This window comes from Thamnophis sirtalis, unplaced genomic scaffold (assembly GCF_051295495.1).
Source record: "Thamnophis sirtalis isolate CommonGarterSnake01/CBP01778 unplaced genomic scaffold, rThaSir2_p1.2 scaffold_13, whole genome shotgun sequence".
NCBI lineage: Eukaryota > Metazoa > Chordata > Lepidosauria > Squamata > Natricidae > Thamnophis > Thamnophis sirtalis.
Window position 1 is genome coordinate 47,046,246 of NW_028261393.1, and position 27,861 is coordinate 47,074,106.

The 27,861-nt window shown below is 46.0% G+C and overlaps 1 protein-coding gene across 2 annotated transcripts; it reads left to right on the plus strand.

Moving 5' to 3' along the window:
* Positions 1-495: 495 nt before the first annotated feature.
* UTP14A (UTP14A small subunit processome component) lies at positions 496-21,809 on the plus strand. 2 transcript variants are annotated; one of them, XM_087727225.1, is made up of 14 exons: positions 496-905; positions 1,705-1,778; positions 1,884-1,948; positions 3,192-3,334; positions 4,625-4,780; positions 6,513-6,632; positions 6,742-6,836; positions 7,537-7,660; positions 7,792-7,869; positions 9,475-9,808; positions 11,973-12,304; positions 18,026-18,216; positions 19,401-19,500; positions 20,996-21,809. In XM_087727225.1, exons 1-14 carry the CDS (start codon positions 831-833, stop codon positions 21,275-21,277), a joined length of 2,169 nt encoding a protein of 722 aa, XP_087583351.1. In that variant the 5' UTR covers positions 496-830; the 3' UTR covers positions 21,278-21,809. The 2 variants fall into 2 exon arrangements, with proteins under 2 accessions (XP_087583351.1, XP_087583352.1); XM_087727226.1 differs by having other exon boundaries at positions 1,884-1,945.
* Positions 21,810-27,861: the final 6,052 nt, after the last annotated feature.

Genomic DNA, 27,861 nt, shown 5'->3' on the forward strand with positions numbered 1-27,861 from the left:
GAGTGGGCGAGGGAAGAAAGAGGCACCGCCCGACTCGGGGACTCTCCTGGAGACCCACGAGGCGGCTCGTTCTACAAATGGGAGCAGGATTTAATGTAAAAAAAAAAAAAAAAAGGGGGGGGGGGAAAGAGGCGGACTTCGTCCCCTCAGGCAGACTCTAATGTTGTGTGGAGACTCGAACCCGCCCGCTTGGCCCCGAAGGCAGCCTTTTTATTGGTCGGGCGGGCCGTCATTTGGGAAGAGCGGCGGGGCGAGCCGTCTAGTGGGCGGGGCTAAGAGCTGAAACGATTTTTTTTTTCTCGCGTCAACTAATCGAAGCGGATGGGCGGGGCCAACGTTGAATTCCTATAGTTCATTGGCTCTGGGAAGCCGCGCCCTTCCCCCCCCCGCACGATGGCCCAGATTCCAAAGGGGCGGCGCGGTCAGCGGTAGCCCCGCCCACTTGGTTATTACATTGCCCGGGACCTCGCCCTGAAATCGGAATAAGGCTTGGAGGAAGTCTTTACCAGAGTCCTTTCCCAACGCCTGGGAATGGGTATCATTGCCAATTTGCATACGATTTAAATAATTAGCATATGTAAATACCCTTGGGGCGTACCCGCACAGGACAAGAGCGGCCCCTGTACTGTAATTCCAAAGGGTGGAAAGGGCGGAACTGCTGCAAAAGTCTGGCTTCAAAGGCGGAATCGCCTGCGCGCTTTACGGCAGAGAGGACTCAACACGTGTTCTGTAGCCTGTTTGGCAAGGAAAGGTGGTTAGCAGGAAATTAACAGGATTAACAGAGTTGGAAAGGGACCTTGAAGGTCATCTAGTCCAACCCTAGTGCCCCCATGGAGGCTATGGAAGAGGAAGATCCCTCCGAGAGGGAGCTGATCCCGAGCGAGGAGGAGGACGAGGTGGAAGAGGTGAGGTTTTCCAAGAGAAGATCCCTTGGGGTGCCTTCTGGCTTCGGTCATCGTTCCCCGAATCTCTTCTGACTCTGGAAGTTTTGATTTAATGGAATCGTTCTCTGCACGGGATCGGATAAGCGGCAAGGATGCATTTCCACCAGCGACGGCAGATGGCTGCCTTTTCCTGCATTTAATGAGTGAATTGGGAAGTTTTGCCATTGTTGCATGTTGGAGGGGCGGGGGGGAATGTCCTATTACATAAAAATTAGTATGGTACTTATACTCTATAACGATTTAAATACAAGTAGTTCTTGACTTGCGACCATATTTCCATGATTTATCACTTCCATGTTTTATGTACGCTGAGATCTTATGCACCAAAGGCAAATTTTTAAAAAAATAGTAAAAAAAAATGAATTTCACCACTGGACGAATGGCTGCAAAAGCTGATGTAGTTGGCTGAAATGGCAAAATTTTGTTTCCCCTTGGAAACTGCTTCTCAACTTCGTGCTTAAAGTGGAAAATAATGAAACTTTGGTTTTGCAATTTTACCGAGTAGATTGATAGGTCTTTAGAGAAACGGCTTGTTCAAATTATTATGATGTTAATGCCTTATTTTACTGCATCAGTGAGAATCAGAAGTCGCTGTTTCTTTTTTCTTTCTTTTTCCTTCTTATCTTTCCTCGCTTTCTCTTCCCCCTTTTCCTTCCCACTGTTTTTCTATTTACTTTTTGTATTTTACAATATTTCATAACTTGGTAAAACGTTAAACTGATGAGTTCTTGCTCATTGGGGGTGTCTTTTTGTTCCCCAGGTGGACGAGGAAGGGGCAGCCAAGAAACACCGGCAATTGGTAGATGCCCTCACCGCCTTGGTTGGTGGGAAGCGGTAAGAGAGAAAGTCCTTGGTGAGGGAGACTGAGAACAAACCACCCTCAAAGATTGCCATGAAATCCTTTCCCACTAACAAGTTGGTTTACTGTCATTCCTGCAGACGACGAAAGGTTGAACGTACTGAGGCCAGCGCGCAGATTTCAGAGTTCGACGTGGGTGGTGGTGGTGAGATTTATTTATTTATTTATTTGCTTGTGTTGTGGCCCGCGGAGCTGGCAGCAGATTCAGACCTTGAGGAGGTTGGGGAGGAACAGCGACCAGTCCTGGAATCGGGGGGAAGGCTCTGAGGAGGGCTCTGTGTCGGAGGCAGAGAGGGGGCCAGAGCCGTATGCCAGTTATCAGCTGCCTTCAGAGTCATTGAGGCAGATGAACAGCTGGAGCCTGTTCCCAGTGTGCGCATGCGCAGAGTTGCCAGATGAAGGAAACAGCTAAAGAACAGGGGCTGACTTGAGAGTAAGGCCACAGGTGGATGATGAATGGCCCCTCCCAGAGGAAATAAAAGAGGAGCGAAAGGGGAGTGGAGTTTGCAGGAGACAATGAGTTTGCTTAATTGGTTCATGACTCTCCGAGACTCCTTGCCAAGTTTTGCAGATATCGGCCTGGCGGCTCTCCAAGCCAGATAAGGCCTGTGACTGTAAATCCTCCCTTGAAATACTTTGCTGGATGTGAATGAGCAGAATTCACAGCAAATTAATAAAAAGGATTTTTTGTGGGGACAAGGAGTTTGCTTCATGTTCTTGGGAAGCTTGGGTTAGAACAGCTTCTGTTAAATCCATACAACACCTTTTGATTATGTACCATCAAGTCCTAGGGACCACATAGTAAAAATTGTACTCCGCAACAGTCTATAGATAGTCCTCTTATGACCACAATTGAGCCTCAAAAATTTCTGTTGCTAAGTGAAGCATTTAGGGGCATAAGTGCACCAGCATGCCTACCATCCTTGTCCTACTGTACCATTTTTATGTGCTCTTTTAAGTGTTTATGGCTATGCTTTGCTTATTTTTATCCATTTATTTGTGCCATTTTTTTCATATGTTTTTCCCATTTGTTTCCTTGTTGACAGATTAAAATAAATAAAATAAAATAAATAAGTGAGTTTTGCCCCATTTTACGACCTTCCTTGCCAACGCTGCGAAGTGGATCACTGCGGTTGATCTCAGTTAGTAACCCAATGGTTGAATGACTCTGGCTTCCCCGTTGACTTGGCTTGTCAGAAGGTCAAAAAAGTGGTCGCATGATCTTGGGACACAGCAACGGTCATACGTATGAGTCACTTGGCCAACCGTCTGAATTTTGATCACACATTCATGGCGAGGCTTCAAAGGCCGTAACTGTGACAGTTGTGTGTAGATTAACAATGTGGACGTCGACATTCCCGGCTGAGAAATATCATGGCCTTTTGCAGGTGCCGGTGAGAAAGTCCAGCTCTCGGAGCTCCTGCAGCCAGTTTCGGCTGTGCCAGCTCTGCGCCCCGTTCAGAAACAGCTGAAAAAAGCCCAGCAGAAAAAACCGACTGAAATCCCACTTAGTAAGGAGGAGACCGAACGGGTAAGTTGAGAAGGACAATATCATTACTTATAGTATCTGTTGTTGGTAGGAATTTGCATTCTGCGTGATGGGTTCTATCAGAGTTTGCAGCAGCAATCGCATCCAGAAAGCACACACGGGTAACTGATTCAGCAGGATTCATTAACTTCTCTTTACATATAATATAATACATGAAGTAAATATATACAATACCAAAAACAGATTTTCCAAAGTAGTAGCAAATACAAGCAAACATAGGCAGAGGAGAGAACAGTTTCAGTTCCGAGCAGCAGACTAGTTTTGAGCTCAGCACAGACTCAGAGCTGCAGAGCTAAGCCGCACCCAGGCTCCTAGCTTTCTCCAGCAAATTTCAGCTTCCATTGGCTGACTTTGTAACTAAGTCCTATTCCAGTTCATGAATAACTGCACTGACAGCTTCAACCGTATGTTCATGTAGGGAACTTCTAAAGAGAGATTTTTCCCATCCTGTAGAAATCGTTACCACATTTAAACAGATTCTAGCCTGTCTTGCTGCTCTCTGCAAAGCCTTTTTTTCTAGACTCTGGTGTAGTGTACGCTTAGATAAAAAAACAAAAACTATGAATCTCTCTATATAAAAGCCAAGTACCACTCACTCATCACGAAATCTCCAGAACTGTAAAGCCTACAAACTTGAAATTTGGCACGTATGTTCCTCTTGGCTTCTAGGTGCTCACTAAGAAAGGATTTTTTTGAAATGACCATCAGATCATTAGTATTTCTTATATAGTAATTAACACGTTCTGATGCTAAGGAGTTCTACTCCCCCTCCCCACCTGAAAAGAACTCTGTTCCAACTGCCAGTGGCCTCACATTTCGTTACCTCAGTTCAAACTAGCAGATGTTCCACTTGTTCACTCAGGAGCGGTCTGGGGCTCCTTACACTACTAAACGTTGGTATCTCACCAAAATGTCTATGCCTTCCACCTAAGGAGCTGCTTCCGGATTCGACAGCGGGAGCGATATTCCCTTATGTGTTTCAGTCACCGACTACTACTGAGCCAACAGATTGAACCGGAGTGAACTGGATTTCTCCTGCATTGCCCCATCATAGTTTCGTCGTAAAGCACATGTTTCCAGCTAGTAAATATTATAAAACCAAAACTATATATAAAAATATATATATAATAAAACAAAAACAAGAATCAAATAATTAAATTTGGAATGTAAAAAAAAGGGGCAGTAAAATGAGCTTGGTAATTGACCCTTGTAATGTCTCCTTAATGGAATGCTTTGACCGTCGGGGCCAATGGGTATCCTGTTTGTCTGCAGGTGGTCAGGGAAGCTGCTTACACTCAGACGGCCGAAGCGCTGAACAAATGGGATCCCGTCGTGAAGCAGAATCGTCGGGCGGAGCAGCTGATCTTCCCGCTTCAGCAGGAGAGCGTGAGCATTGCGCCCATTGAGGAAGTGATCTCGGGTTGGCAGGTCAGTGTTATGTGGAGCCTATGATCATTAAAGTCGACCTGTTCTATAGCTGCAGCAACGTGGTTATCCCCTAAGATATACACTGTGCTCAGGGGTGAAATGGTACTGGTTCGGATTGATTCGGCTGAACCGGTAGTAAAAAAATGCTACCGGTTCGGGCAAGCCAGTATTTCCGACGATCAGGTTGGGAACGATCAGCTGCGACTGGTGATTTATATTAGCTAGAATCGTCAGATTTCCTGCTTTCTGGCTAATGTAAATCACGTGGCACAGCGGATCCCCCCCACCCCACCTCCTGTTCTACTTATGTTTGCAGGCTTCAAAATGTTCCTTTTTTAGCGCTGTGCAGGCGTGCCTCAGGCACACAAAGCATGCGCTCGGTAGCAGACTTCAGAGGATTATACTGCTGCCTGTGCTGTATTGACTATTTTAACATGCTTTTCCTAGCTCGTGATTCAGCAAATGAGAGAGGTTGGTTCCATTTATACAGGAAGTTGAGTTGTGATTGTGCTTCTTATTTTTTCTTCCTTCCTTCCTTCCTTCCTTCCTTCCTTCCTTTCTTCTTTCTTTCTTTCTTTCTTTCTTTCTTTTCTTTTCTTTTCTTTTCTTTAAGTCAGACTTTACTCCAGGCAACTACCTGAAAAAGCCCCTACAATTTTGGGACAACATTTTGGAAACAGCTTGTTCTTGTCTTCTGCCTAGGGCAGAAAGAGAATGACTGGCTCACAGTCACCCATGTAGCTTCATTGTCTTAGACAAGACTAGAGCTCCCAATCTCCTGGTTTTTATCAGTTTTTCACCACTTGGCTGGATTTTCCCATGATACTAATCCATAAATGCGGCCATGTTGCCAAGTGCCCGAAAAGTCTGTAGAGATTCTCAGTCATCCAGGTCATGGTTGTCACAAAGGTGCTTTTTTCAGGAAGCAACTGGACTTTCTGGTTTTTTCTTTTTCTTTTGAAGATGTTTCTCATCTCATCCAAGAAGCTTCTTCAGCTCTGGCTGGATGGGCCGGGGGAAAGGGGGAATGGAAGTCTGCAAGGGGTATTAATCCTTCCCTTCCCAACCATCCAGTCAGAGCTGAAGAAGCTTCTTGGATGAGAAAGGAAAACAAGAAAGTCGAGAGAGAGGGAGGGAGAGAGAGAGGGAGGGAAGGAGAGAGAGAGAGGGAGGGAGGGAGAGAGAGAGGGAGGGAGAGAGAGAGAGGGAGGGAAGGAGAGAGAGAGGGAGGGAGAGAGAGGGGGGAAGGAGAGAGGGAGGGAAGGAGAGGGAGGGAGGGAGAGAGAGAGGGAGGGAAGGAGAGAGAGGGTGGGAGAGAGAGAGGGAGGGAAGGAGAGAGAGGGAGGGAAGGTGAGAGAGAGAGGGAGGGAAGGAGAGAGAGGAGAGAGAGGGAGAGAAACCATTGGCACTTCAAATCCAATTCATAAGTAAGCCCGTAGTAGGTCTTTGAACGGTCAAAAGTCAAGGATTATATCTGTAATATTTTGATTATCTCCAACTTTCTTAATTTCAATCAATTTAAGGGAACAGATACTGTACACTTCTTGGTCACTCAATCATCTCCCAGTCCACCGGGATCCTACTTTAAGCTAGCTTTAAAAACCACCAAGATAGTCCCACACCCTTCTGTAGTCTGCCTTCAACAACAGCAGCCACCTTTCTGGTTTCATCAACCTGCGTCAAACCTAGCCTGAACGTATGTGGTTTTATGCCCTACCTGCCCCCTTTGCAGGCACGGACCCCCTTGGAGCACGAGATCTTCAGCCTTCTCCACAAAGCCCAGCAGCCGGTGAAGGATCCGCTTTTGACCCCCCAGGAAAAAGTCTCGTTGAAAGCCATGAGCCTGGAAGAGGTAAACCTTTGGCCTGGCTGAGCCCATCCCATCCTCCTTCACCTTGACTCTGCTGGGACCTCACAGAACTACCAGCCAGCTCTTCTGTGCTTTTTCCCATCTATTCCAGGCTAAGCTGCGCAGAATGGAGCTACAGAGAGCCCGGGCCTTGCAGTCCTATTACGAAGCAAAAGCCCGACGGCAAGGGAAAATAAAGAGTAAAAAGTAAGCAGCGTTGGAACGCCACAGGTGGGAAGGTGTTATAATGTAAGGAACTGGTGCTTCCCTTGAATGGGGCAGGTAGAAGAGAATAGAATAGAGTATAGAACTGTGATGGCAAACCTATGGCATACGTGCCAGAGGTGACACACAGAGCCCTCTCTGGGGTACGCGCACCGTTGCCATCTGCTCTTATGGTTTCCAATGCACCAGCCGGGTGGTCTTCGCGGGTGCTGGAGCGCCGGAAAACAGCCCCAAAAATGGCAATAAAACCTCTAGAAAATGGCCTGAAAACTGCCCAAAAACCAGCCGGAAAATGGTCCAAAAACAACTTGAAAAAGACCCAAAAAACGGTCAAAAAGCAGGCTGTTTTCAGGCCATTTTTTAGAGAGAGAGAGAGGCTTTAGAGAGATGCTTTATTTGTATGCCGCCCTTTTCCCTGGGGGGACTCAGGGCGGCTCACAACTCAAGGGGAGGGAGGACAAACAAGTCACAGACATAAAAACGATACATCATTAAAAACACCACAGTCATACAATTCGAGTGGGGTTGAAACATCCAGAGTTGGACAAGGGGTTCCTGGCCCTCCTCCAGGGCTTTGTCCACTTGACTTGTGTTGACTTTCTCGAATCCAGAAGTGGCGGCGACTCTTTCTTCACAACTTGGTTGATTACCTCCCTGGCATTCCTCTCCTTCTCACCCCCAGGTTTCACAAAATGGTTAGGAAGGGGAAGAGTCGGAAGGTCCTGCAGGAGTTTGAGACGCTGCGGAAATGCAACCCAGAGGCTGCCCTGGAACAGCTGGAGAAGATTGAGAAAGCCCGGATTGAGGTCAGGCTGGTCTTCTTCCGAACAAAGCTGAAATGAGGACTCTCTGTTTGGAGATAATCATGCAGGCGTTCTTGGTTTTCGGGGGGCACCAATGCTCCATTATGCTGACCGTTCTGTCTTTCTTTCTACAGGAGAGGATGAGCCTCAAACACCAGAATAAGGGCAGGTGGGCCAAGTCAACTGTCCTTATGGCAAAGTATGACCTCCAGGTGAGAGAGCATCGGAGAAGGTTTCCTCTGAACTTCTTAAGATGTTAAGTTGTGGTGGCGCAGTGGTTAGAGTGCAGTACTGCAGGCTAATTCTGCTGGCTGCCGACTGTCAGCAGTTTGGCACTTCGATTCTGACCAGCTCAAGGTTGACTCAGTGTTCCATCCTTCTGGCGCTGGTAAAATGAGGACGCAGATTGTTGGGGGCAAGAGGCTCCGTAAACCTATTAAGGAGGGCTGTGAAGCACTGTGAAGCAGTATGTAAGTCTAAGTGCTATTGCGATTGGTATATAAGAGCCATAGTGGTTAGAATGCAGTATTGCACACTAATTCTGCCGACTGCAGGAGTTCGATTATGACCTGCTCATTGGGGGCAATACCCTGACTCTGTAAATTGCTTAGAGAAGGCTGTAAGGCACTACGAAGCGGTATATAAGTCCAAGTGTTATTGCTATATAAGAGCCATAGTGGTGGTGTGGTTGGAATGCAATATTGCAGGCTAATTCTGCCAACTGCCAGGAGTTCAGTCCTGACCAGCTCAAGGTTGACTCAGCCTTCCATCCTTCTGAGGTTAGTAAAATGAAGACCCAGATTGTTGGGGACAAGATGCTGACACTCTAAACTGCTTAGGGAGGGCTGTAAAACACTGCAAAGCGGTATATAAGTCTGAGTGTTATTGCTATTAAATGTAGTCCCAGTATTTCTACATTCTTCTCAAGAAAGGTGAAAACCCATTCCAAAGGAGAAAATTGTCTAAGAAAAAGTAACTTTCTACTGGTTCATCATTAATGCCTGCTTTTTGCAGGAATTTCTGACTTTGGAGGTTGTAGGAATACCAGATGACAAAAGTTTACTGTTTAACACCTCATCCCTGGTAGATACGGGGCCAAAAATGTGCTTTATAAATTACATGTTGGCCCAGCGTATCAACTAGGATACATTTTTGGCGTCCTGCATAACTTGTGCTTTGCTTCTTGTTCCTTTTTCGTTCCTGGTTTGGGTTGGTGATCTCTGAAGATGTAGATAAAAACAATGAAGTCAAAAGTGAGACCTGCTTTGTGTTATCTACGATAGATAGATAGATAGATAGATAGATAGATAGATAGATAGATAGATAGATAGATAGATAGATGATAGATAGATAGATAGATAGATGATAGATAGATAGATAGATAGATAGATAGATAGATAGATAGATAGATAGATAGATATAGAGATATAGAGATATAGAGATATAGAGATAGATAGATATAGAGATAGATAGATATAGAGATAGATAGATAGATATAAGATATAGATAGAGAGAGAGAGAGAGAGATAAGATAGAGAGAGAGAGAGAGAGAGAGATAAGATAGATAGATAGATAGATAGATAGATAGATAGATAGATAGATAGATAGGGATGGATGGATGGATGGATGGATAGATAGATAGATAGATAGATAGATAGATAGATAGATAGATAGATGATAGATAGATAGATAGATAGATAGGGATGGATGGATGGATAGATAGATAGATAGATTGATTGATTGATTGATTGATTGATTGATTGATTGATTGATTGATTTGGCTGCTACGTAGTGATTTCTGCCTTTTTATTTCCCAGGCTAGGCAAGCTATGCAAGAGCAACTGGCTCAGAACAAAGAACTAACCAAGAAGGTCCCTCCAGCCTCAGAAAGTGAAGAGGAAGACGTAGGTGACAACCCTGAAGCAGAGAAGGATCTTGTTCCAGATGTGGTCAATGAGAGGCATCTCGGAATGGCTTCCAACAACCCCTGGATGTTAGGAAAAAGTCCTGCCGAATCCAAGGAGAAGCCAAGTCTCCCAGCAGAAGACAGCGAAGAGAGTGAGGAAGAAGGAGAAGAGCCACCCATGGCCAACGAGAAGGACCCCTCTCAAGGTTCTGACGGTCAGTGGCAGAGCCTTAAATGTCTTCAAGGTGAGTTGCCAAAGTATCCAGAAAAGCTTTACTCATATCTTGGGGGTCCTCTATTTCAGGGGTCACCAAACTTGGCAACTTTTAAGATGTAGGGACTCCAACTCCCAGAATTCCTCAGCCATACACCATCAATTTGTACCTGGGCTAGAGAATCTATTGGCCTCCATCAGATGTTGGTGAACTAAAGTTTTGATCGGGTTGGTCTTGAGTGAGGAATGTTAAATGGCAAGTGGAAATCTGCAGATTTCCCTTCACTGATACTTGTGCACTCATTGACGTGGTTTGCACGTTGTATGACTCCCTAGTTCAGGGGTCGCAACCTTAAACACTCAAAGAGAGCCACGAAGGTGCTAACCGGAAGCCTGCTGTTCAATTCTGGAGCCCACCGAAAGTCCGGTTCCCCCACCAGAGAGTTTCCTCCTAGTACTGCGTCCTTTTTCGTCTGCTGACCGGAAGTCCAGTTCCCTCACCATAGAGTCTTCTCCTAGCGCTGCGTCCTTTTTCCTTTTACCAACCGGCGACAGGGAGCTGCAGCGGAGGGATGAAAGAGCCACATGCGGCTCCAGAGCTGTGGGTTGCTTACCCCTGCCCTAGTTTATCTACACTACCTGAGCCAACTGGGTTGCTTTATAGAACTGTATATCAGGTGTATTTTGACTGACTTTGCATGGTGCAGTAGACTAGAATGTTGTTGGCTAATTTAGGTGTCTGAGCGTTTGCACAACCAGACAACATCCTTGTGTCAGCCTAATGAGGTGATCCATGCAAGAAGCACAGCCAGACGAAGTATGCCTACTCTACTGCATAAGGTTACATTATCAGAATCTTGCAGGTCTGAAAGTATAATTTCCCCCCTCGCCTGCACAGCCTAAACTAAAGTTAGGCTCTGTAAACTGCAGAGAAACTAAAGAGGTCCCTTCTGAGTTGTTTGCTATGCCCCCACTCCTTCTGTGGGCTCCGCTGCTGCTTCTCTGACCCTTGTGTGATCTGCCGCTCTTCCCTTCTGTCTCCCAAGGTCATTCCTTCATACCATTGTGAACCATGCTGGATGAACCCAACCCAGACAATCGGGGCGATTTGGGTTAATCAGGAGTGTTTGCCACGCAAACATAAGCAATTCCCATGTTATCCAAGCACAGGGGTGTCAAACTCAAGGCTGGGGGCTGGATCCGGCCCAGGGGAGGTGCTTAAATCCACGGGGGGGCCCTGGAAACAGCAAAGGAGCGGCTCCGGGTGTTTCAGCCAGAAAAATGAAGCTCCCTTTTCACTGGCAGAGGATTGCGTGATGCCGTCACAGCCAGAAAAAAAGAGCTCGGGAGCCCGTTTTCATTGGCAGAGTACTCAGGCCATCACAGGCGCCCTTGACATGAGTGACATCAAGCTGGCCACACCCACCCTGGCCACGCCACGCCCCCCGCACCTACTGAGGTCAAACACAATCCTGATGCGGCCTTCAACGAAATCGAGTTTGACACCCCTGTCCTAGCACATGTGAACCTATCTGAAATGGAGTTTTGCTTTAGTCCGCCCTGGCAATCTTTCTTGTGGCACGCCAGTGGCCAACAAAGTTGGCAGCAGATTCGGACAATGAGGAGGTTGGGGAGGAAGATGGGCCAGTCCTGGAGTCTGGGGAAGGCTCTGATGAGGGCTCTGTGTCGGAGGCAGAGAGGGGGCCAGGGCCGTCTGACAGTTATCAGCTGACTTCAAAGTCAGACATCAGTGAGACAGATGAACGGCTGGAGCCTGTTCCCAGTGTCTGCATGCACAGAGTTGCCACACTGAAGGTAACAGCTAAAGAGCAGGGGTCGACTTAGGAATAAGGCTACAGGTGGATGGTGAATGGTCCCTCCCAGAGGAAATAAAAAGGGAGCAAAGGGGGAGCGGAGTTTGCAGGAGACAATTAGTTCGCTTAATTGGTTTGTGACTCTCCGAGGCTCCTTGCCACGTTCTGCAGATCTCGGCCTGGCAGCTCTCTAAGCCAGATGAGGTCTGTGACCGTAAATCCTCCCTTGAAAGACTTTGCTGGATGTGAAGGAGCAGAATTCATAGTCAATTAAGAAAAGGGATTTTGATGGGGACCAGGAGTTTGCTTCCGGTTCTTGGGAAGCCTCGGTCAGGATAGTCTTTTCCTCTGATGCATGCTATCTTGATTCTTCTGGTCCAGAACCTGGCCATGGAGAGGTGCCACCAGAGGCTCCGCCGAGCCCCCCATCCGGGGAGCAGCCCTTCCTGATTGAGAAGCTGAAACGGATCCGTACCCTGGAGGATCTTGAAGAGGGCCTGGAGCCGGAAGACGTCCCCCAAGAAGACGAGATGCTGCAACCCAAAGAGACCCAGCCCGCCCAGTCAATGGGCGCCGATTCCCTGCCCCAGCCCCAGATCAGCAAGTCAAAGAAGTCAGCCAAGCAACAGACCCTGATTGACCTCAAGGCGGTCCTTGCTGGGGAACCACTTGCCACGCGGTGCCCACTTGTGCCTGCTGCTGTGCAGGATGAGGTGAGCATCAGTGGGGAAGGAGGGCAGCCTACTCAGGTAGAGCAGTGGGGTCAAACTTGATTTCATTGAAGGCTACATCAGGGTTGACCTTGGGCGTGGCCAGGGGGTGTGGCCGGCTCAACATCACCCGTAATGGGGGGAGGGGGGTTCTGTGGTGGCCAAGTGCTAAGGCATGGCTTCCTTCAGACCCTCCCTCTCATTATAACCTTCCTTCCTTCTCTTCTTTTTCCTTTCCTCTCTTTTTCCTTCCCTTCTTTCCTTATTTTTCCTTCCTTGCTCTCTATAATGAGTGAGAGACCCTCCCTCTCATTATAACCTTCATTCCTTCTCTTCTTTTTCCTTCTCTCTTCATTTTCCTCTCTTCTTCCTTCCCTTCTTTCCTTATTTTTCCTTCCTTGCTCTCTATAATGACAGGGAGACCCTCCTTCTCATTATAACCTTCCTTCCTTCTCTTTTTTTCCTTCTCTCTTCATTTTCCTTCCCTTCTTTCCTTATTTTTCCTTCGTTGCTCTCTATAATGAGAGGGAGACCCTCCCTCTCATTATAACCTTTCTTCCTTCTCTTCTTTTTCCTTCCCTCTTCATTTCCCTCTCTTTCCTTCCCCTCTTTCCTTCTTTTTCCTTCCTTCCTCTCTTCCCACCTTCCCTTCTTTTTCTTTCCTTTTTCCTCTGTTCCTTTCTCCTTTCCTGTCCCTTCTTGCATGCTCAGATGCAAAAGGGGAAACATTGTTTTGTTTTTAGTTTGTTTTGCTAGCTCTCTGCCAGCGAAAACGAGGCGGGGATGTGCCTCCCCCCCAAGCTCCATTTTTGCTGGCAGAGGCACTGCAGGCCTTTCCTTCGCTGTTTCCAGGATGACCCACAGGCCAGGTCTAAGCACCCCATGGGTTGGATCTGGGCCCCAGGCCTTGAGTTTGACACCCCTGAGGTAGAGGGCGGGAAGCCAGCACCCCCCGTTTGGTATTTTCCAACAAAGGAGAATATTTGTAGCCCTGGGGTGAAATGGGGGGGGGGGCTTGGCTCTCCCTGAGTTTGGTTGTTTTTTCTTGCAGACGTCTCATGACCAAACTAGGTAACATCATCAGTGCTAGTGATCTCATATTTTCTAGCACTAATGATGGTACCTTGATGTGTCCAGCTCGATGTGGCCGCATCCGGTTTGTGTTTGACTTTGCAGGGATGGGGAGGGGCGTGGCCAGGGGAGGCGTGGCCAGCTCGTCACTTGTGTGGGCGGCGTCTGTGGTGGCCCCAGAGCCCTGCCAGCAAAAATGGGTTCCCAAGTTCCGTTTTCGGCTGCAGCACCCTCTTGCAAGCTTCTTCCAGTGCAAACAGAGCTCGGGAGGGCCATGGGCTCCGTTTTGCCTGGCAGGGGCACCGTGGCCCGGTCCTTTGCTGTTTCTAGGGTGGCCCTACGGGCCAGATTTACCACACCCCATGGGCTGGATCCGGCCCGTGGGCTTTGAGTTTGTCACCCCTGATTTAACTGATCTCACGAGTGGCAGGAAGCAACCCGAAGGGCCCCCCCCCCATGGATGTTTGCTAGGGTCTAACACAACCTGGGCCTAAGGCTCAGTTGAAACTGGTCAGAGTGGGCTACCGCAGTTCCTCCGTACGAGCTGCTCCTTTCACTCCTTTCAATGTTGAGTCCAGATCACATTAACCCAAATTAGAAAGACAAGACAGGTCATGGGGCTGTCACAAGAATAAGCTGGTAGCTCCCGGGGGCTTCTTTCGTGCATGCACGAGAGAAGGAAACTAAGGTGTCCTTTTGTTTTTGAACTGGCCACATGTTCCTCGGTTGCTCCTAGCTGTGGACCAGTGGTGGGTTGCTTATCCCGTTCCAACCAGTTCGGTTGGAACGGGGCCAGCGGCGTCCTCGTGCACGCACGCAGTTCACGCATGCGTCTTAGCGCCTGCGTGATGCTCCAGCTACTCGCGGAGAATCGCGCAGGCGCTGTATGTGCCATGCGCCTGCGTGGAAGCGCAGAAGCCTTCAAAGACCGGTAAGGAGTGCGGGCAGGCGGGTGGGCCCTTTACTTACTTCCGGGTTCACTGACCAACCGGTTTGCGGGGACCGCCGCGAACCGGTTGAAACCCACCCCTGCTGTGGACACTCTAGTTCAGCGGTCACCCACTGGTGGTCCGCGAAAAAATTTTGGTGGCCCGCAGAAGAAACTTTGCATTTGTGCATTTTTTTTATATTGCACTAAATCAGGGATCCTCAAACTTAGGCCCCTGGGCCAGATACGGCCCAGCAAAGCAATTATTCCCGCTCACTGATGGGATGGGGTCCTTCAGGCACTTAACTCGGCTGCCTGTTTAGTAACTCCAGCCCTTCCCTCCCTCCTTCCCTGCTAGTCCAGGCGCTTCAGTGAGAGGCGCGTGAAACTTCAGGCGGGCTCCACAAAAGACAGAGTTTGCAGGGGGCCGATCTAGCGTCCGGGCTAGCTAGAAGACAAACATTCATTCTTGGCTGTATTTGAGATTCCTAGCTGCAATGGGGGAGCAAAGCTAGAGTTGACCCCGGGCGCTTTTCTCCGCTAACAGGCGGCTAAGCTAAGTGCCTGAAGGACCCCATCCCGTCACAAATTCATATTAGTGATTTTAAATTATGGATTTAATAGTCCCTGAGGTCCGAAAGCTTGGTGACCACTACTCCAGTTTGTGGTACATTATGGACAGCTCAAGCCATAGCTCCCTGGGATTGGACTTTGTGGGGAAGCAGGGTATAAGAGGTTTCCTTGGAGCCCCTTTGGGTTGTGGTTAAGATATTAGGCCAGCTTTGGTGGATTTCAAAAAATTTTTAGAACCTCTTCTGTAGGTGTGGCCTGCTTTGTGGCAGTGGCTTGCCGGCCATGTGACCTGGTGGGCGTGGCTTGGCAGTCATGTGACTGGGTGGGCGTGGCCAACATAAAATGTGGTGAAACTCACTTAACACTCTTGCTTAGCAACCAAAATGTTGGCTCAGGAACTCTGGCATTTGAAGCATGCAAGTCTTAAATATGTCAAGCTACAAGATCCTTGCACCCCTAACCCTTTATAAAAAAAATCCAGGGGTGTTCAAACTTAGCTTTAAGGCTTGTGGACTTCAACTCCCAGAATTCCTCCTCAAGTCTTGTTGGCTCAGGACCTCTGGCATTGAAGTGTGCAAGTCTTAAAGATGTCAAGTTACAAGAGCCTTGCACCCCTAACCCTTTAGGGGAAAAAAAAACCAGGGTGTTCAAACTTGACAGCTTTAAGACTTGTGGACTTCAACTCCCAGAATTCCTCCTCTCGCTCTTCATCTTGATGATGTGCGGACGGGCGGAGGGAGGGAGCTGGAACCGGTTCTAAACAGCTACAAGTCCTTGCAACCCCACCTTCTGGAAGGCTGAAACTCAGCTGCACATGTATGCTGGAGCTGACATTGGGGAACCCCATCCATTGCGATCCCACAGAGTTGGCCTCCTCAGGGTGCCGTCGGCCAGACAGTGTCGGCTAGCGACCCCCAGGGGGGAAAGCCTTCTCTGTGGGAGCGCCTTCCCTCTGCAATAAGCTGCCCCCGGAGCTTCGTATAATCCCCGACCTCCGGTCCTTCCAACGCGCCCTAAAAAGTTGGCTTTTCCAGCAAGCCGGCCTGGCCTGAACAAAATAAAATAAATGATTGATTATTGTTAATTTTAATCGAATTTAATGTTACTGTTAATCTTAATTGGGTTTGTTTTTTGGATATTCTAATTTTTTTTTAACTTTTGTAATATGTGTTGTTGTTTTTTTAATGTTGTACGCCGCCCTGAGTCCTTTGGGAGAAGGGCGGCATATAAATCCAATAAACAAACAAACAAACAAACGCCTCGCATGCCCTCAGGTATGGCTCCATAGGTTCGCCATCATGGCACTCGGCTATAAACCAAGAGACTGTGAGTTTAACTCCAGCTGCCTAGTCCCACCTCTGACAGTAAAGGCAGCTGAGTGACCTTGGGCCAGTCACACTCTCCCTGACTTTGGAAGGAGGAGGAGGAGGCGGCAAGGACAAACCACTTTGGAAATCTTGCCAAAATAACCCTGCAGGGATTAATCCTGGCGTTCCGAGGAGTTGTTACTCATCCAAAGGGCACCGAAGGAAGGCAGGTGCAGCAATCTGGGCTGGTCCTCAGAATAAAACCAGATAAAACAATCTGCCCCCAAGATATATCAGAGCCTGCTTCTTAACATTGATTTATGCAAAGGAGAATATTTGTGGCTCAGGATTGCCATGAGGGGTCCTTGGTGCTCTCTGAGCATGGATGTTTTCTTGCAGGGATTTCATGACCAAACTCGGTAACATCATCAGGGCTCTGATCAGCACTGATGATGTTATCTATTTAGCATCAATATAAGGAAGGATCCCTTATAACGTTTATTTTTTTAGCTTATGTGGGACAGAGATGCTGGGAGAGAAAAGACCGCAAATAATTTTATTTGCTGCATTCCATACTGTTTCATCTCTTTTCGGGGTCCAACAGGATCGTTATAGCAAGTTCTAAGCCTCCCAGAATTAGAATTAGAATAAGGAATTAGAATAGATTAAGGAATTAGAGTAGGAATAGGAATAGCATAGCATAGAATTAAATAGAATGGAATAGAATAGAATATTGGAATAAGGAATAGAATAGCATAGCATAGCCCTGAATAGAACAGAATAGAATAGAATATCGGAATAAGGAACAGGAATAAGGAATAGAATAGCATAGCATAGCCCAGAATAGAACAGAATAGAATAGACTATTGGAATAAGGAATTGGAATAAGGAATAGAATAGCTTAGCATAGAATAGAATATTGGAATAAGGAATTGGAATAAGGGATAGAATAGCATAGCACAGAATAGAACATAACAGAATAGAATTTTGGAATAAAGTATTGGAATAAGGTATTGGAATAAGGAATAGAATAGCATAGCATAGCACAGAATAGAATAGAATATTGGAATAAGGAATTGGAATAAGGAATAGAATAGCATAGCATAGCACAGAATAGAACAGAATAGAATATTGGAATAAGGAATTGGAATAAGGAATAGAATAGCCCAGAACAGAATAGAATAGAATATTGGAATAAGGAATTGGAATAAGGAATAGAATAGCCCAGAACAGAATAGAATAGAATATTGGAATAAGGAATTGGAATAAGGAATAGAATAGCCCAGAACAGAATAGAATAGAATATTGGAATAAGGAATTGGAATAAGGAATAGAATAGCATAGCATAGCCCAGAATAGAATAGAATATTGGAATAAGGAATAGGAATAAGGAATAGAAGGAATTTATCTTCGGTGCATAAGCTCTCAGTGTACATAAAAGCTGTAAGTGATAAACCATGATCATAGTCATCGTAAATGCATTCATCATGAATCATAAAATACAACACTTCGTGATAATCCTAGATACTAAATAAGCAATCAACAAAAATCATACCAGGAAACTAAATAAAACAATATAAATTGTAAGGATACTAGCAACAAGGTTGTAGTCATAAGTAGGAAAGGAGATAGGTTAATAGGAAGGATGAGAAGAAAATTAGTAATACAGTCTTAGTAAATAGTTTGACATGTTGAGGCAATTAGTTATTCAGTCATTGAACTTTTTTTTTAAAATCACATTTAAAATAGCCCAGAGAGGCCCCAGTTCACCCATTGCCTTGCCAGTTGACTGAAAACCTAAGCAGCAGCTTCTTCACCAGCGCCTGTTTCTATTTCCTTGGGCAGCTGGAGTCTGGCTCAAGCCAGAGGCAGATGATCCAAGAAGCCTTTGCGAGCGACAACGTCCTGGATGACTTCCTGAAAGAGAAGCGAGCAGCTGAAGAAGCCGGCAAACCGAAAGCCATTGATCTGGTGCTTCCCGGATGGGGAGAGTGGGGAGGCGTGGGGCTGCACCCAAGCAAAAAGAAAAAGAAAAGGTACTTTGGAGGAGGAGGTTGGATAGCTGTCCAGGGCCCTGCCCTGTTCTCTGCTCCATCTCTTTGCTTCTCTAACGATTAACCAATGGAACGGGTGCGATTCAAGGTACTAATTATGACCTTTAAAGCGCTCCATGGCTTAGGCCCAGGGTACCTGCGAGACCAACTACTGCCACTGGTAGCCTCCCACCGTCCAGTGCGATTCCACAGTTGGCCTCCTCAGGGTGCCGTCGGCCAGACAGTGCCGGCTAGCGACCCCCAGGGAGAGAGTCTTCTCTGGGAGCGCCTTCCCTCTGGAATGAGCTGCCCCCGGAGCTTCGTATAATCCCCGACCTCTGGTCCTTCCGACGCGCCCTAAAAAGTTGGCTTTTCCAGCAAGCCAGCCTGGCCCGAACAAAACAAAATAAATTATTGATCACTGTTAATTTTAATTCAATTTTTTTTAAAAAAAAATGTCATTGTCAATTTTAATTGGGTTTGGGATATTCTATTTAATTTTTTTTAACTTTTGTATTATGTGTTTATTTTAATGTTGTACGCCGCTCTGAGTCCTTGGGAGAAGGGCGGCATATAAATCTAAACCTAAACTTGCCACCAGAAGTTGAGGGTGCTCCATCAATGGAGGTTTTTAAGAGACTGGATAGCTATGAATGCAGTACTACTGGCTGCTTCTGCTGCCTGCCGACTGCCAGACGTTTAACAGTTCAAATCTCACCAGGCTCAAGGTTGACTCATCCTTCCGGTAAAATAAGGACCCAGATTTTTCGGGGTAAGAGGCTGACTCTGTAAACCGCTTAGGGCGGGCTGTAAAAGCACTGTAAAGTGATATATAAGTTTAAGTGCTATTGCAATCTATCGATGTATCTCCACAAGAGCTGTGGTGGTACAGTGGCTAGAATGTAGTATTGCAGATTAATTCTGCCAACTGCCAGCAGTTCGATCCTGACTACCTCAAGGATCCTGACTCTCAAATTTTCCATCTTTCTGAGATGGTAAAATGAGGACCCAAATTGTTGGGGGCAATATGCTGACTCTAAAGCGCTTAGAGAGGGCTGTTAAAGCATATATAAATCTAAGCGCTATTGCTATTTGTCCGGAATGGTATATACAGTCCCTTGCTTGAGCAGGGGGGGGGTTAGACTAGAAGACCTCCAAAGTCCTATCCAACTCTGTTATTAAATTAGGTTCCTCATCAAACCAGCGCCTGGACCCCCAAGGAAAGACCGTCACCTGCCCCATGTCCTGCTGAACGAACGGCGGAATGTTTTAGCCGCAGCTCATCAGGTGAGATCAACATTCCTTTTTCAGGATGGTTCTTCCTGTTAAAATTTTGTGTGTTTCGTTGGATGTATTGATTTGATCAACGTTGCTGCCCATCTCACAGTGGCTCCCATTTGAAAGCAAGCCAGTTGTTGGCAAGTCAACAACGCAGAGCTAAGCCGACAGATTTACAAGCCATGCTAACTGCAAATCAGATAAACCACAGACTCGCTGGTTTTTACACAAAGCACTTAATTTGGTCTTGGGAATACCTGTTTTCCTGGGTTCAGCCAATAGAATGAATTGTTAGAAGAATTAAATGGCCCGAGTTTAAAACCAACATGCGAAACTACCAAACCCATTTAGAATAAGAACTACTCCATCTTTAACCCAGTTTAAATAAATTGTGCGTACCCAATCAGTGACTAAATGCAAGGAACAGATATGGCACCTACTATATGCCTACAATAAAATCCATAGGAATCCAATGCTTAAAGAAAAAAATACATTTAAACCTTTTTTTTTTTTTTTTTTGAGGATCTTGTATAATTTCCCCCCAAAAAATTATACTAAAAGGATACTCAAAATTGTACGGGTGGAATTTTTGAAAAATTTACAAGAATTTGGGCAATTTTTAAAGGGTTTTTTTTAGCTATGCAAATACCTGAAACAATTTCTAAATCTTAACATAGTGTGTCAACCATTATTTTCTTTCTAAAAATTTAGATTCAGGCTGTATGTTGCCGAGTATCCATTTTTTACAAATGGTAAACTTGGGAAAATTAATGAAAACTACTTAAGTTTAAAAAGAATCGCTAAGGCAGAAGGCAGATTTGCCTCTGTTGCCTTATTCTGATATTGTGCAGGCTTGAATGAGCCCTCGTGGCGCAGTGGCTAAAGTGTAGTATTGCAGGCTAACTCTGCCCACAGCCGGGAGTTCGATCCTGACAGGGCTCAGTGTATAAGTCGATTGCTAATGCTAGACTCCGAAGGCAGCTGATAACTGGCCCCCTCTCGGCCTCCGACACAGAGCCCTCCTCATCAGAGCCTTCCCCAGACTCCAGGACTGGCCCATGTTCCTCCCCAACCTCCTCACTGTCCGAATCTCCTCTTAGCTCTGCTGGCCGCTGGAGGGCCACAACACTTAATAAAATTGAGTTTGACACCCTTGCTCTAGACCAGGGGTAGTCAACCTTTTTATACCTACCGCCCACTTTTGTATCTCTGTTAGTAGTAAAATTTTCTAGCCGCCCACCAATTCCACAGTAATGGTGATTTTATGAAAACCTAATGAAAATTTTTAAATAATGCTATGAATTCTTTTTTAACGTCAATTAAATTTTAAAAAAGGAAAGTGCTTCAGTATCGGACAAAACCCCTACCGCCCACCATGAAAGCTGGAACGCCCACTAGTGGGCGGTAGGGACCAGGTTGACTACCACTGCTCTAGACAGCATCTCTGCACCCCGTCTCCCAAGGTCTTTCTCGCGTACCATGACGCATCCCTTTCCTCCCACAGGTGAACCAGCTCCCTTTCCCCTTTGAGAGCACGCAACAGTTTGAACGCAGCATCCAAGTTCCGGTGGGCTCCACGTGGAACACGCGGCGGGCTTTCCAACAGCTGACCGCCCCCCGGATCATCACTCAGCCTGGCCAGATCATCCGTCCCATCACTGCAGAAGACACCAACCTGATCCATCAAAAGGACAGGTCCGCAGCTGGAGCGAAACCAGATTTGGAGTTAACCCGCCCTCTCCGCCCGCCTCGGCCCCACCGTATCCCAAAGAAGAAAGGCTGGTAGGAGTGAATTTGTGCCGATGTGACCAATGGGCACATTGGCGTCATACTGGCACTGTACAGAACGGACGTCCTGCCTCTGGACTTCTCCTTACGTGGTTTTCTTTTTTTGAAATAGTTTTTATTGAATGTTTTAATCTTTAAGGAAGACACAACAAGGGGGAAAAAGATAAAATAAGACAAAACAAAACACAGAACATTCATAACAATATACAGTAATTTTACAGCTTTCTATATCAGCTTTCCTTCTTAGCTTTCATAATTCCCCCTTCTGCATTGCCTTCCTATCACTATAACATTTTCCTATAATGTAACAAACCTAACATTAATACTTCTAATAATATTCATTATTTGTATCTCCATATATTTGTCTGGACTTCTCCTTACTTTGATGACGATCCTGTATGTATGAGGTTCTTATATACCAAGGGCTTGCCTGCCCAGTTGGAAGATATATTTGCTTTCTTTCGAGTGATTTGATTTTATTCCATACCCCTCGCCCACCCACTCCCTTTTTTAAAACGCTAAAACTATTAGCTAAAGTTAGCTAAAACTCTTTCAAATTGTCCCTTCTTGACAAATGAGCTAACTTGGGAACAAGCAGTCCTATTACCATGCAGGCATTATAATAAAGTCTGAAAGAGGTACCTTAGATCTTACAGAAGATTAAGGCACCATTTTCAGCAGTTAAAAAACCTCCATCCTTCTGCCAGGCTAATTCTTCCTGTTAAGGCTAAGGTGTATACACTTTATGGCACCCCAACTCTTGTCAAAGGAATAGAACATTTTACTCAATTGTCTGTTTAGGGCCTCTGTATTGTTGTTGTTGTTGGATGCGAAGTCGCATCCAACCCATCGTGACCCCATGGACAACGTTCCTCCAGGCCTTCCTGTCCTCTGCCATCCTCGGGAGTCCATTGAAGCTCACGCCGACTGCTTCGGTGACTCCATCCAGCCACCTCATTCTCTGCTGTCTCCTTCTTCTTTTTCCCTCTATCGTTCCCATCGTGGCTCTTTTCCAGTGAGTCCTTCCTTCTCATTAGGCGGCCAAAGTATTTGAGTTTCCTCTTCAGGATCTGGCCTTCTAAAGAGCAGTCAGGGTTGATCTCCTCTAGGACTGACCGGTTTGATCGCCTTGCAGTCCAAGGGACTCGCCTCTGTATTATTGCTCATAATTCCCCTTTTCTTTAAGGGGAAAAAAGTAATGCACAAACACCAAAAACAACATTGCAATTTAGATGGAAGGAAGAGAAGGGAAAAAAACATAAGTTTTCTTGCAAGAAACCCAGGTCTTTTACAGGTATCGAACAGAATTTTAAAAAAATGACCGGAACCAGCTAACTAATAAACAGATCTGTATGTTTTTCAAAAGTGTCTCATTGTGCTTTCTGTTTTTGTTTTTTTGTACTAATGGCAGGAGTGTGTTTTTGTAGGGGTGAATTTGTGCTTGTATTTTCTTTCCTCATTTTCTCAACAAGATACACCAAAAAAAAAAAAGATAATCAGTGCCATTCAAAATTTGCAGGCCTGGCTTTAAAAACTGGGGGTTTTGCCAGAGTTCGTAGACATCAAAAAATAAATTAAGGCCACTTGCTTCTTATGAGTTGTCTGAAGTCGTTACAATTCCCCTGCTTGCTTATTTTATTGATCCACAAGTCAACATGGGGAGAACCGTTTGTTTTTCTAAAGTTTCCAATCCTTTATGACCGAGAAAACAATTTTAGGGAAGGTTTGATGATTCAGATGCTTAGGAAGGAGAGTGGGTAAGACGGAACGACCTTTTTTTAGGAATCTGCAGGTGATGTTTTCATATCTTTACAAGCTTCCCCCTTCTTGGTGACAGGAAGAGGATAAATTTTGCAAACAAAACCAGTTGCATGTAAATTGAGTGCATTGCATCATTTTATATGTGTTGCTTCATCAAAATAGCAACATATTTTTGTTGAAGCCTATTAGCTTCAATGATGGTTAAATAAACCGGTGGTCCCACCTTCGGGGGGGGGAGGGCAGGAAAGCATTCCCCCCCCCCATTTCTTTTTTCTTTTTTAAAAAAAACCCCATTTTGGAGAATATCAGTGACATAAATCAAGCCAATGCTAAACATATCAAAAAGTCCACTCTTTTTGGACAAGGATACTGAAAAGGCATCATTAAAGGAGAATATTTGTAGCTCAGGGTTAAAATGTGGGGTCCTAAGTGCTCTCTCAGCTTGCGTGTTTCCTTGTGGACGTTTTGTTACCATACTAGGTAACCTCATCAGTGCTAGGAAAACCATAAATCCACCTTCGTGCAAATGAAAGTGCTTTCTGCCGTTTCGAACCCAGTGGCCCAAATGAGTCACAAAGGAACAGCCCAGAGAGGTGGGGCTTAATGCTGCCTTTCTCCACTCCAAGGGTCCTGAGAAAGGAAGGATGACCGTTAGAGAAGGATGAACTTAATGACCATTTTTCAGACTTATGACCGTTGCAGCATTGGTCACGTGATCAAAATTTAGATCCTTGACAACTGACTCATGTTTACGACAGTGGCAGTGTCCCGGGGTCGCGTGATCCTCCTTTACGACCACCTGACAAGCAAAATCAATGCGGAAGCCAACTGTACTACTAACTTAATGACTGCAATGATTCACTTAACAACTGCTACTAACTTAATGACTGCAATGATTCACTTAAAACGACTACTAATTTAATGACTGCAATGATTCACTTAACTGTAATACTAACTTAATGACTGCAATGATTCACTTAACAACTGTGCTAACTTAATGACTGCAATGATTCACTTAACAACTGAACTAACTTAATGTGCAATGATTCACTTAACAACTATAGTACTAACTTAATAACTGCAATGATTCACTTAAAACTGTACTACTAACATAATGACTGCAATGATTCACTTAACAACTGTACTACTAACAATGACTGCAATGATTCACTTAACAACTGTAGTACTAACATAATGACTGCAATTATTCACTTAACAACTGTGGCAAGAAAGGTCATACAATGGGGCAAAACTGACTTCACAAATGTCTACAGAAATCTGGAAGACTTGAAAGATCAGATTAGGTACAGATCATCCTGCATTAAACCATCTAAAATGGTTACTAAGAGTTGACACAGATTTAATGGCCCATAATCAATCAATTAACCAATCCCCAACAAAATTAATCAAGTGGGCAGGTAACACTACAGGTAAGTCCTTGACTTACACCTATTTGCTTAGTGACGATTCGAAGCTACAACAGCCCTGAAAAAAGTGACATATGATCATTTTTCACACTTGAGACCATTGCAGTATCCCCGTGTCATGTGACCAACTTGGTAACTGGCTCATATTTATGACGGTTGCAGTGTCCTGTGGGTCACATGATCCTCTTTTTACGACCACCCGACAAGCAAAGCCAAGGGGGAAGCCAACCGTGCTTAGCAACCGTGCTTCTAACTTCACAAAACGGCAGCTATTCTCTGAACCAACGGTGGCAAGAAAGGAGCATCAACCTTTCCATTCCCTCCAGCCAGAGCTGAAGAAGCTTCTGGGATGAGAAGCAAAACGTCTTCGGGGGGAAAAAACGAGGACATCCAGTTGACCTCTTGGGGGGGAAAAGCAGCTTTGGGACAACCGTGACCTGGATGACGGAGAATCTCCAAAGAGATAGATGGAGAATTCCAAAATTGATGGCGCATGGCTGGGGAATTCTAGGAGCTGGAAGTCCGTGGAGGCTACGAAAGGCTTCAAAATGGAAGAACAACAATGCGTTTCACCCATTCTCACTTAAGCACAGAAATCTGGGTCTCCATGGTGGTCGTAAATCGAGGACTCGCCGTATTCATTGTGCCGGGGTGGAATTATATCGCTACACTTTTTTTTTTCCTGTCGTCTCTGCCATTCTCTTCCAGACCGAAGCTTTAAACGGGGGATTTAAATCTGCAGGGCAGACAGATTGCAAGTGATCCTTGACTCCGTTCCAATATCACGGCCCCCCTCCCTCTCCGCCCACCCCTCTAAATCTGTTCAGACCTCTGTTAAATCTACTGCAGCCGGCTACTCAAAAACCCGATGACCAACACCGCCTCCCGCCCCCCCTCCACGACTTCTCCCTGTCTCATCCACCGGGAATTATCTTGACTGAAAAACCAACGTTGACCTAATTGTTTACATCTCACCCATTTGGGGCAGTATTTTCTCTTTTATTCTTGAACTTTGGGGGGGGGGGGCACATGCGCTGCTCCTGTTGAATTGCGGGCCAGAAAGGCAGACTAGTAGCCGAACAGCTGGAAGGCTTCACCTTATGCTTGCATTACAGCTAGTCCTCGGCTCAACGGCCACAACAGAGCCTCAACATCTCTGCGGCTAAACAATTGTGAAGTGAGTTTTGCCCCATTATAGGACTTCCTTTCCTTGCCACTGTTATAAAGTGAATCCCTGCCGTTCTTAAGTTGCTAAGTGAATCTGGCTTCCCCGTTGATTTCGCTTGCCCGAAGCTCGCAAAGGGGGACCATCCGGGGATACTAAAACCGCCATAAATACAAACCAGTTATCAAGCATCTGAATTTTTGATCTGGTGAGCAAGGAGACGCGGCAACGTTCATGTGAAAAATGTGTGACCCGTCAAAACCGCGGTCCACTAAAGCGCGCCCGATCAAAGCGCGTACGTGACGTCATCAGCAGCGCGACAAATAAAATTAAAAATAAATTAAATTAAAATTAAATTAAAGCAAGCCGATTCACATAAAGGTAAGGGTTAGGGTTAGGGTTAGGGTTAGGTTAAGGGTTAGGGTTAGGTTTAGGGTTACGTTAAGCGTTAGAGTTAGGGTTAGGGTTAGGGTTAGGGTTAGGGTTAGGTTAAGGGTTAGGCTTAGGGTTAGGTTTAGGATTAGGTTTGGGGGGGTTAGGGTAAGGTTTTCGCGTTAATTTTAAATTTACCGCTCACAGCGTGCCGTTTTCGTCGCACTGTGATGACGTCGCGTACGCGCTTTCATCGAGCGCGCTTTAGTCTACCGCGGATTTGTGGTGGAACCGAAAAATGATTATGTCATTTTTTTTAGTGCTGTTAATTTCAGACCGTCACTGAGTGGCTATAAATCAAGGATTATCTGTCCCCTTAATTTGCCCCCTCTGGGGGTGGGAGTGTGGTGTGAATCCAAGCAAACTGGCTAAAGCATGGTTTAATGCACTGAACGGTGTTGTATGAACAGCTGCCCTTCCTGCTCTTCTGAAGTGGAATTCCAAGGTAGACTGTTACAACCCAGGGAAGCTTCCTTGATCTAAACCAGCGGTCACCAACTACTGGTCCGGAGAAAAATTATTTGCAATTTTTATATTGCACTAAATCAGGGGTCCTCAAACTACAGATACATTTGTATTGCTGCAGAGTGTCTCCCCCTTCTGGGGGAGGTCGGTGTGGGTCGGAAGGGGGCAGAAATTCCAACTTGGGGTCTGCTCCGGCCTCCTGGTGGGGGGCTTTGGGAGAAGGCTGGAGGGAAGCACCGCTGGTGGCAAAGAGCCGGAGAGCCTTGTTCCAGTGGGACTGCATCATGGCCTGGAACTGGCTGACCATCTTAGCCCGCTGAGCCTCCAGGCGCCGGCACCTGGCCTTGCACTCCCGCAGATCTTCCTTCTACTTGGAAAGCCTATGCTTGTAGCCCTCAGTGAGGTGCTTCTGCCTAGCCTCCTTCTTGGTCAGATCCAATTTCCACTGAGCTGTTTTGCCAACTCTTTCTCCTGGTGGCTGCTTAGCTCCAACAACTGCTTCCTGTTGGGGCCCTGAGGATCCCAGGCGGGGCAGGCAAGGAGTGGTAAGCAGAGGCTGGCAAGGCGCCCCTTGATGTGAGTGACATCGAGTTGGCCATACCCACCCAGTCATATGACCACCTAGCCACACCTACCCAGCTGGTCATTAGGCAGATCATATTAGTGGTCCGCGGCATTTAAACCAGTGCTGGGTTTCAAAAAAATTTGGAACCTCTTCTGTAGGTGTGGCCTGCTTTCCGGGTCCACTGGTGGAACCTCTCCTAACTGGTTCGGTAGATTTGACGAACTGGTTCTACCGAATAGGTGCGAACTGGTAGGAACCCACCTCTGATTTAAACATATGAATTTAGTGGTCTGAAAGGCTGGTGACCCCTAATCAAAACAGACCCTTGTTAGGGGTATCTCCGTTGGGAGACAGAAAGTAGTGCAGCAGAATGTACAGCTAGAGAGAAAGAAAGTTGCTAGTAGAAACACACGAATAGAGTTTCAGACACTGCTAGTGAAACAAGTAGCTTTACTACTGATAATTGCTTCACAAGCAGTGATAGTAGATATTAGTCCAAACACAATTCAAAGAACAAACAATAGCTTACAGGCGCAGTTTACATTCCAGTCATCAAGTCATCAAGCATAGGACAAGGAGAGAGAGAGAGAGAGAGAGAGAGAGAGAGAGAGAGAGAGAGAGAGAGAGAGAGAGAGAGAGAGAGAGAGAGCTCTCTTGACTCCTTCTTATTGTAAAGTTATTTACAGTTGTTAAGTACATCCACTCATTTAAAGCAACAACGACCATTTGTTGTTGTATAAAGATATATATTGCCGACCCAACACTAG

Coding starts and splice junctions, on each gene's coding strand:
- UTP14A (XM_087727225.1), top strand. CDS start 831: ATGGAGGCTATGGAAGAGGAAGATCCCTCCGAGAGGGAGCTGATCCCG. Junction 3,335..4,624: donor GTAAGGAGGAGACCGAACGG/GTAAGTTGAGAA, acceptor GTTTGTCTGCAG/GTGGTCAGGGAAGCTGCTTA. Junction 12,305..18,025: donor CTGCTGCTGTGCAGGATGAG/GTGAGCATCAGT, acceptor TTCCTTGGGCAG/CTGGAGTCTGGCTCAAGCCA.